This window comes from Elephantulus edwardii, unplaced genomic scaffold (genome assembly GCF_000299155.1).
Source record: "Elephantulus edwardii isolate Elephantulus edwardi_28Jun2011 unplaced genomic scaffold, EleEdw1.0 scaffold00077, whole genome shotgun sequence".
NCBI classification, from domain to species: Eukaryota; Metazoa; Chordata; class Mammalia; order Macroscelidea; family Macroscelididae; genus Elephantulus; species Elephantulus edwardii.
The window spans coordinates 13,017,310-13,028,050 of record NW_006399827.1 but is presented as its reverse complement, the minus strand read 5'-3'; the positions used below and the strand labels follow the sequence as shown (position 1 = coordinate 13,028,050).

The following is a 10,741-nucleotide window of genomic DNA, read 5'->3' as shown; positions in this document are numbered from 1 at the left end:
CAGGAGGGGAAGACCCTCTATGAGGTGGATTGATTCAGTGACTGGAGTAATCGGGATGGGTGTGTCAGAGGCAATGAGATTGGCACAGGATAGAGTAGGGTTTAGGGCTGTTGTACATAGGCTCGCTATGAGTAGCAAACGACTCGACGGCACATAACAACAACAACAACAATCCCATTATCTTCTGATCTTTGCTTTATAGTAATTGTTGACCATTTGGTCATTTTTTTTTTAAAGACACAGTAATTGTGTCTTTCACTGACACTGACTGGAAGAGATCGATATTTGTTCCTATCCCAAAGAAAGGTGACCCAACAGAATGTGGAACTACAGAACAATCTCACTGATTACACATGCAAGCAAGATTTTACTGAAGATTATCCAAAAATGACACAGTAATAATGGGTGTTATTTTTAATTTTATGGCCCAGTCTGTTTAGCTAAAAGATTACCTCAAATACAGTTTCAGTTTGAGGTTTAAAGAGTATCTCAAGGCAAGAGTCTCAAAGAATTATTTTAGTCTCAAGCAATCCAGTAAGTCTAGACATTAAAAAAAATTGAGTATTCTACATTTTCTTAGGCTTTATCAAGATCCATATATTGTGGCCTAGATCACAATGGTTGGTAGTGGTAGCCCAGCTAATCTGACATCATGGTAGATAACGAGAGTATAGCTCATGTAAACTATTAGTCCTATAGACTGTGCTCTTCTTCAAATCTTTGGTTTCTCTTTTTTATGGGTATAGATCAGTCATTTTCTATTAGATGGTTGCTAAAAAGCTTTTAAGACCCAAGACTTTACTAAATACATTGGGATGTGGAACATAAGTTATTTTATGAACAGTATTCTGTTCTTAGGACTCTGGTCCTAAGACTTCAAATCCAGGAAATTAATTTTATGAAGTGTTTTGTTATGTATAAGAAATATCTTTTTAACTCTGTCCCCTGTTTGGCAAATGAGCAAATGGAATTTTAACATCCATGTCTCCAGGGTTTTGGGAAGTAACAGGATATTTAATTCAGGATCATTAAGACTTAAGATACAGTTCTTTCAGTCAGGGCAGCCTCTTCGGGCAACCCTCTTGAGCTGGTTTATCCTTTGCCCTGATTGGACAAGTATTACAAAGCTTTTTAGTTTCCCTGATAACCTCGAGGCACCCAACTCTTCGAGCATACCTCTTATCCAGATGCCCTCATTTCTCACCGTTTGTGAGTCAGGAAGCTCACCACACTGACTCTTGGCTCTCCTACTGCCACTTCTGGTGCCCTTCTCATTGTATCTTGCTGTTTCCAGGTGTTAAAGCTGTCTTTTTTGTGTGTAGAAGGTTTCTGGTGCAGGGACCTTAGGTCCAACGGATGAACAACCTTACTTTTTTCTTGTTAGTATTCAGGTTCCCCTTTTGCTGTGAGATTGTTTCTTGAGGGTTTTTTAAAGGATAATTTGTGGGTGAAGATTAGTATATGAGTAAATAACATTCTTTTGCTTTTTTTCTTTTTTCACTCAGGCCCTTCCAGGCCAGCAGCATTGCTATTTCCTCAACAAAGATGCTCCTCTTCCAGATGGCCGAAGTCTACAAGGAACTCTTGTTAGTAAAATCACTTTTCAGCACCCAGGCCGGATTCCTCTTATCCTAAATCTGATCAGACACCAAGTGGCCTATAATACACTAATTGGAAGCTGTGTAAAAAGAACTATTCTGAAAGAAGGTACTGCCTTTGTTTTTGGTATATTAACTGGCAAATAGAACCTAACTACTTTAGTGGTTCTCTTAATTTGGGGATGCATCATAATTATCTATGGAGCTTTTTAAAAGAAATGTGCTTGGGTGTTATAGCCAGATGGACTAGATAGAACCTTAGTGGGTGGGATTGGAAATACATTTTAAATACTAACTGATGTTGATGGGATCAATCTGTAGATTGGTATTTGGGAACCACAGTTTTATTGTAGTGAATTTAAGGTATTTCTATGCATTGTACATAATTATCTTAGGACCTAAACCATACAGTAGATATATTACATAGAAGTTAGGATACCATTATGACATTGGATTTCTTGATACCTAAATTTTTAGTTGTTCACTCACTCATCAATTTTAACTCAGTTACCCTCCATTGAGGTTTGAGGCTTTCCCACCAAGTTATGCTTTGCACAGCTAACAGTTGTAAACATTGATATAAAGCAGTATTTATGGCAATGAGTCTGGATGTGTTTTTATTAAATAGAATGAGAAACTCTTCTAGATCACTTTAATTTCAGAATTCATTTTAAAGGCAGAGTATTTCCATTTGCCAGTGTGTTTTGCATTTGAGTTTAAACTGGAAGTCTAGTTGCTTACTTGTTTTGGAGAAGTTTATTCCCCAAACTGACAGATTGTTTATAGTGATTCCTTCTATCACTCCTGTGAATGGCACAGTAGATTTTGAGTGTGAAAAACATGTGACATTTGTTTTCTAAGGGGAGAAAGAATTTCACTCTTAATCTATTTAAAGATGATTATTTATTGTCTCAATGCTCATATTTGCTTGCTTATGTTGTTTTATGATCCTTTTCTTTGCCTTTTAGATTCTCCTGGACTCCTGCAATTTGAGGTTTGCCCTCTTTCAGAGTCCCGTTTCAGTGTGTCGTTTCAACACCCTGTGAATGACTCCCTGGTCTGTGGTGAGTTGTGTGGGTGGCCAGCACCTTGCTCCTGGGAGTAGTTTGATCTTAACATCTTTTTTAAAAGTCAGGGGCTGAATAGGTTCCAAATATCTTCTATATATTTTGTCTTTCAGTGGTAATGGATGTTCAGGACTCAACACATGTGAGCTGTAAACTCTACAAGGGGCTGTCGGATGCTCTTATCTGCACAGATGACTTCATTGCCAAAGTGGTTCAAAGGTAGCCCTAGCCCTTTCCCATCAGAGTCCCATTAAGTGATGCAGAGAGAGTGTTGTTTTCAGAATTAGAGTGAGTTAGAAATTTATGAAGAAAGCATTGAAGTCAGTGCTTTGAATTTAACTTTTTTCTTTCAAGTTCAGGAAATAATAGCTCTCCTGTTAATATTACTGACTCCTTAATAGGAGGTATAGTAGGTAACTTTATGTTGGCACTGGTACTAGAGTTCTATTAGGGTACTTTTAGGAGAGAAAGAATGAAATAGGTATATATAGATCCTTTTATCTCTCTACTATTTATGATACTTTTTAACAGATAGAATTTTTCAAACAGTATTGTATAGGATACTATTAAACCTAGACTCCTTCCCAGAAATTATGTCACTATGTAATTTAAAGATTTTTCTAGAGCAGAGGCTGATGGTCTTTCTTTGTAAATAAAGTTTATTGGAACATAGCCACTTCTGTTAATTTTCATACTTTATAGCCTAGGAAAAGTTTTCTAATAATCTAGCATAAAATGTTTTTAATACATGCTTGTAATTTTATCTATGAAATAAAGTTTTATAATAGCACTTTAAAAAAAATCTAGCTTTGGTGTTGTTTAAACCATTAAGGCTTAGAACTTGATGAATTAAGAGATTTTTCTAGTGGTTTAGGACTCACTGTTGTATTTGATTCTAATGATAACATTTCTCAAGTTTCCAAGTAAAGAGGCTACACTTTTTTTCTCTCTCATATAGTGCCTCATGGATTCAAAACACTGACCTTTAGGTTTGCAGTGTAAAACATACACTGATGCCCGTAGTTTCTTACTAAATTCCATTCCAGTAACACTAGTAGCTTGTTTTAGTTAACTTCAATGTGAAATTAAATTTTTTTTAACTTCTATTTTTGTGTGTGGTGAGTATGTCACAGTAAAGTTGCTCATTGCTTACAGGGGTCAGAAGTTTTAGAAGGAACTTACCCAAAGCTCTTTTTGGGTAGCATTGCTGCCATTCATGATAACTTGTATCACTTGAAAACTGCTTACTGAAAAACTCTTTATGGATTCTCTAATTCTCAGACTTAAAATTTTCCCAAATGAAAAATTGGTTTCATTCAGCAGCTGGTACAGGGCTAACTTTGTGTTTTCTATATTGTATTACAGATGTATGTCCATACCTGTGACGATGAGGGCTATTCGGAGGAAAGCTGAAACCATTCAGGCCGACACCCCAGCCCTGTCTCTCATTGCAGAGACAGTTGAAGACATGGTGAAAAAGAACCTGCCCCCGGCTAGCAGCCCAGGGTATGGCATGACCACAGGCAACAACCCAATGAGTGGTACCACTACACCAACCAACACCTTTCCGGGGGGTCCCATTACCACCTTGTTTAATATGAGCATGAGCATCAAAGATCGGCATGAGTCGGTGGGCCATGGGGAGGACTTCAGCAAGGTGTCTCAGAACCCAATTCTTACCAGTTTGTTGCAAATCACAGGGAACGGGGGGTCTGCCATTGGCTCGAGTCCGACCCCTCCTCATCACACGCCGCCACCTGTCTCTTCGATGGCCGGCAACACCAAGAACCACCCGATGCTCATGAACCTTCTTAAAGATAATCCTGCCCAGGATTTCTCAACCCTTTATGGAAGCAGCCCTTTAGAAAGGCAGAACTCCTCTTCTGGCTCACCCCGGATGGAAATGTGCTCAGGGAGCAACAAGACAAAGAAGAAGAAGTCATCAAGATTACCACCTGACAAACCCAAGCACCAGACTGAAGATGACTTTCAGAGGGAGCTCTTTTCAATGGATGTTGATTCACAGAATCCTATCTTTGATGTCAACATGACAGCTGATACTTTGGATACTCCACATATCACTCCAGCTCCAAGCCAGTGTAGTACTCCCCCAACAACTTACCCACAACCAATACCTCATCCCCCACCCAGTATTCAAAGGATGGTCCGACTATCCAGCTCAGACAGCATTGGCCCAGATGTAACTGATATCCTTTCAGACATTGCAGAAGAAGCCTCTAAGCTTCCCAGCACTAGTGATGATTGCCCACTCATTGGCACCCCTGTTCGAGATTCTTCAAGCTCTGGGCATTCTCAGAGTGCTCTCTTTGACCCTGATGTCTTTCAAACCAATAATAATGAAAATCCATACACTGATCCAGCTGACCTAATTGCAGATGCTGCTGGAAGCCCCAATAGTGACTCTCCTACCAATCATTTTTTCCCTGATGGAGTAGATTTCAATCCTGATTTACTGAACAGCCAGAGCCAGAGTGGTTTTGGAGAAGAATACTTTGATGAAAGCAGCCAAAGTGGGGATAATGATGATTTCAAAGGATTTGCATCCCAGGCACTAAATACTTTGGGGGTGCCAATGCTTGGAGGTGACATTGGAGAGACCAAGTTTAAAGGCAATAGTCAAGGTGACACAGTTGATTTCAGTATTATAGCAGTGGCTGGTAAGGCTTTGGGCCCTGCAGATATTATGGAGCATCACAGTGGTAGCCAGAGTCCTTTATTGACCACTGGGGATTTAGGAAAAGACAAGACTCAAAAGAGGGTAAAGGAAGGCAATGGTACCAGCAATAGTAGCCTGACAGGGCCAGGATTAGATAGCAAACCAGGGAAACGCAGCCGGACCCCTTCCAATGATGGCAAAAGCAAAGATAAGCCTCAAAAGCGAAAGAAGGCAGACACTGAGGGAAAGTCTCCATCTCATAGTTCTTCTAATCGGCCTTTTACTCCACCTACCAGTACAGGTGGGTCCAAGTCCCCAGGCAGTTCAGGAAGGTCTCAGACTCCCCCAGGTGTTGCTACACCACCCATTCCCAAAATCACTATTCAGATCCCTAAGGGAACAGTGATGGTGGGCAAGCCCTCTTCTCACAGTCAGTATACCAGTAGTGGTTCTGTGTCTTCCTCAGGCAGTAAAAGCCACCATAGCCATTCTTCCTCTTCTTCGTCATCTGCTTCCACATCAGGCAAGATGAAAAGCAGTAAATCCGAAGGTTCATCAAGTTCCAAGTTAAGTAGCAGCATGTATTCTAACCAAGGGTCTTCTGGGTCTAGCCAGTCTAAAAATTCATCCCAGTCGGGGGGAAAGCCAGGCTCCTCTCCCATTACCAAACATGGACTCAGCAGTGGCTCTAGCAGCACTAAAATGAAACCTCAAGGGAAGCCATCATCACTTATGAATCCTTCTCTAAGTAAACCAAACATATCACCTTCTCATTCAAGGCCACCTGGGGCCTCAGATAAGCTTGCTTCTCCAATGAAGCCTGTTCCAGGGACTCCCCCATCCTCTAAAGCCAAGTCCCCTATCAGTTCAGGTTCTGGTAGTTCTCATATATCTGGAACTAGTTCAGGCTCGGGCATGAAATCATCTTCAGGGTTAGGATCCTCAGGCTCATTGTCCCAGAAAACAACTCCATCATCTAATTCTTGTACAGCAGCATCATCTTCATTTTCTTCAAGTGGTTCTTCCATGTCATCCTCTCAGAACCAGCATGGGAGTTCTAAAGGGAAATCTCCTAGCAGAAATAAGAAGCCGTCTTTAACAGCAGTCATAGATAAACTGAAGCATGGAGTTGTCACCAGTGGCCCTGGGAGTGAAGACCAGATGGATGGCCAGATGGGGATGAACACAAATTCTAGCCATCCCATGTCCTCCAAACATAACATGTCAAATGCGGAGTTCCAGGGCAAGCGTGAGAAAAGTGAGAAAGAAAAATCAAAGGTTTCCACCTCCGGGAGCTCAGTGGATTCTAAGAAAACTTCAGAGTCAAAAAATGTAGGGAGCACAGGTGTGGCAAAAATTATCATCAGCAAGCATGATGGAGGATCCCCTAGCATTAAAGCCAAAGTGACTTTGCAGAAACCTGGGGAAAATAGTGGAGAAGGGCTTAGGCCTCAGATGTCCTCTTCCAAAAACTATGGTTCTCCACTCATCAGTGGTTCCACTCCAAAACATGAGCGTGGCTCTCCCAGCCACAGTAAGTCACCAGCATATACCCCCCAGAATCTGGACAGTGAAAGTGAATCAGGCTCCTCCATAGCAGAAAAATCTTACCAGAACAGTCCGAGTTCAGATGATGGGATCCGTCCACTTCCAGAATACAGCACAGAAAAGCATAAGAAGCACAAAAAGGAAAAGAAGAAAGTAAAAGACAAAGATAGGGATCGAGACAGAGATAAAGACCGAGATAAGAAAAAATCTCACAGCATCAAGCCAGAGAATTGGTCTAAATCACAGATCTCTTCAGACCAGTCCTTGTCTATGACAAGTAACACGATTTTGTCTGCAGACAGACCTTCCAGACTCAGCCCTGACTTTATGATGGGAGAAGAAGATGATGATCTTATGGATGTGGCCCTGATTGGCAATTAGAAACTTTTATTTTCTAAAACAAAAACATGGCCAGAGAAAACCTAATGTTGTATTTGTGGGAAAACCTCTATAAGGGGTGAGTCATGTTGGTCTGAGTTGTATTTAAAATCTTAAATGGCATGGCTTTGAAACCAAACTGAGTGAATTTGGAAATGCAGAGCCAGACCCTACTAAAAAGACCACAAAGTTTGGTTACCAAGAATCCTTGTTCCTTTGCCAGAAAAAAAAATAATATACTTGCTTAGGAAAGGGGGTGGGTGGGAAGGGTGTAGGGAGAGGGAAAGTCGGGAGAAATTTGTGGGAGATACTCATATATTTTTTTTTTCTCCCTTTTCCCATTTTTAGGCCATGTTTTAAACTCATTTTAGTGCATGTATTTGAAGGGCTGGGTTGGACATGAAGAAGCAATACACTCCTTGATGCATTTGCATGAAGGTTGTTCACTTTTGTTTGGGTAGTTGTCCATTTGAAGCATGGGCAATTGAAGGACTTTGGTCATTTTGGACACTTAAGTAATGTTTGGTGTCTGTTTGTTAGGAGTGATTGGGGGTGGGAAAATTATTTTAGCTATTTATTTGTAATATTTTAACCCTTTATCTGTTTGTTTTTATACAGTGTTTCTAATTCTATGAGGTTCAGGGTTTAAAATGATGGGAGAAAGAAGAGTGAGGCTTATTTGGTGGTGTTAGGGAGCTTGTAGCTTGTGCTGATACTATAGCATTAAGCCCAAGCACAGTTGTCAGAGCCCACCTTGGAGTTAAGTAGAAAAACCAAAATGATATTTTTATTTTTAGGGTTTTTCATAGAGTTCAGATGTCATGGGAATACTATGAGTCACCTCCCTGTGGAGGTATTAATTTATACTCTTTCCCTTTAGAAGAAAAGCTGGGCTGGCTTTTCATGATGAAAGCATTTTTCAAATGAAGCAAGGTTTAATAGGAGACAGCCTCCTCAACACAGTGGCATGAAAACCATTACAGAATTAATAATTCTCCTTTTCTCACAATGTGCCAAAAGTCCGCATCCCAGCATTTTGTTTGTGGGAGAACTGATGCCATTCCTGAGAGTTGGGCTCCCTGTTTATCTTCATCGCCAGGACAAGGAGTCTAGACTTGAATCACTCCACTGCTCCCTGAGATAAAACAGTAAAGAAATTTGCAGCCATAGTTCACTTAAAATAATTTCAAGCTCACTTGAAGTGAGGACCTGGAATGCTAGGTGGGCATGAAGATAAATCCTTGCTACTATGTAGCAATACAATTGGACCTTTTTGGAGAAATAGGTCTGAATCTGGATTCTGGGGGACATCATTAAGAAGTCTTTTTCATAAATATAGAAATCCAGGAGACCATTTGAGTGCAACACAAGTTCTCAGTATTTGGAGGGTCCTTTCAAAATTCTGCGGCCTTACTTTGATTTTGACACCTGCACTGTGCCATTCCTGATTATTCCATTCAGGATCTGTATCAGCAGGATGGGGTATGGTCCCCAGCACAACTCTTCTGGATTCAATAAAAACAAAACAAAAACCAGGTGATTCATTTTTTTGTATGTGTGTTATAAGTGGAGTGACTTCATCAGACATGGAAGAAGATATCTATAATCCGCTCTTTCTGCAGGTTGGAGTTAGCATAGAGCTGGAAAATCAGCTTTGGCTTTCTTTCCTGGACTGTCTCTGATTTCCTCTAGTGTTCTTTTTCTGGTCATCATCTCTCAACAACTTTGCCACTTTTGTGTCTCAAGGTAATAAGATGTAGGAAATGAAACAATGCAAAGTGGAGCAAGAAAAGTTATCGGTTACCCTATCAGAGTCAAATGTCTTTGGTGACACTAAAGAGGACATGGGCAAAGTGATACCAGAGTGCTTTATCTTGTGATGCTGATACAGTAGCAGCCTTTCAGACATAAAACAGGTTGGATTTCGTACAAGTTTGTCACCTAGTTTTGAATCCTATCCCATTGGTTTCTGCAGGAAAAAAAAAATAAAAAGGTTTTAAAGTTTTGTTTTGGGTGGGGAAGATCCTAATGGGTAATGTACTGCATAGTATCAGGGGCTCAGCTCCCCCAAGCAGAGCCAACGAATATCAAAATGAGTAAACTGGGAAGCTTTTTCTCTCTTTCTGTCTTCATCCCAGATCAAAGAATCCCGAGTTAGGATCTGGATGAAGGATAAGCCCCTGAATTGTCGATGGGCACACCCCACACACTGACCCAGCATCTGAACTTGCTTAACAGGGAGCCGGGGCTAAACTGCTTCACCCTGCCTGAGAACCAGGGAGCACTGCATTTCTCCACAGGGTGGAGGAGAAGAGGCAGAATAAACCAAGCCTGGGACACCTCCTGTCTAGGTGTACTCATTCTCCTGTTTCAAAAGACGGCAAGGACATGAAGTCAACTTCTACCTATCTTCTGCTGCTGGTGTCTTATGTATTCTTAGTTTGACCTGATTCCTCTTCTGTCTTAGCTTCATGTTAGGGGTTCTTGGTCAAAACCTGCTCTGATGTACATGGAGATTTCAAGTTCAGAAATAATTGTGTTTTACAACCAGTATTTTAGAAAAATAAGAAGTGGGATATCACTTGCCAAAACTGGGCTTGAAGTTGGTGACTCTTGAAAGGATTTTCCTTCTTAAAGCCTAGGCCAGAGAACTTAGTACAGCAATATGAATCCATAGAAGAAACCCTTTCAGGGAGCCAGTGAATCATGGCAGTATCCACAGCTGAGTCATTCATAGTTATATAGCAGTATAGAAAATGTTCATAATCTCTGGGCCACCTTTTTAAAAAAAAATTCTTCCCTATTTCCCCCTCTGTTCTACCCTTGAGTTAGTTTTTAAGGGGGAGGGAGTATATAATATCTCAAATGCTAGGCTGGGAAACATGCCCAGAGCATTAAATTTTGAGTTTAAAATGTACATCAGGAGCAGCTGGGGAGGGCCTTTTCAAAGAAAAAACAAGCCCAATTATAAAATTTGATTTTTCTGCGTGTATGGCCATTCTGTAAATATTTTGGGGTTTTTAATTTTTTTGACAACCTGTTTTGTGGGATTTTCCTCCCCAAAACATTACAAAACAACTTGTTTATTTACATGCAAATAAATTTCTTTGATAAAAAGTAACATGCCTATGTGTTCTGCTTAATCTTTGCATAATTTTCATTTGATACGCAGCTTTTTAACAAAACCAGTCAAAAAGCCTTAGTACCTACCACGACATAGATCACTCATTTGGAATCGATCACACTGGAAAACAGACCTGTGAAACAGTTTTTCTTCGCTGTATCTTACCTAATTGTACAAGTCTTAAAATTCCTTGGTCATTAGTGATGAAATTAATAGTAATTCTTGGTGGGGAAGAGTTAAGTGGTGAAAAATTAATTAGGCTCTAATTTTACTGGCTAAAATAAAAGTATTGGTACAAAAGGAAAATATAACACCGTACAGTTGCTTCAGACGGTATCTATGTACAGGA

At 40.4% G+C, this 10,741-nt stretch overlaps 1 protein-coding gene across 1 annotated transcript in view; it reads left to right on the top strand.

Moving 5' to 3' along the window:
• The window catches only part of MED1 (mediator complex subunit 1), a 36,650-nt gene extending 26,261 nt beyond the window's left edge, over positions 1–10,389 (top strand). The window contains exons 14-17 of the mRNA XM_006889380.1: positions 1,506–1,707; positions 2,567–2,662; positions 2,779–2,884; positions 4,031–10,389. Coding sequence (XP_006889442.1) covers positions 1,506–1,707; positions 2,567–2,662; positions 2,779–2,884; positions 4,031–7,271 — 3,645 coding nt within the window. The 3' untranslated portion in view covers positions 7,272–10,389. The remainder of the gene's footprint in view (positions 1–1,505; positions 1,708–2,566; positions 2,663–2,778; positions 2,885–4,030) is intronic.
• Positions 10,390–10,741: the final 352 nt, after the last annotated feature.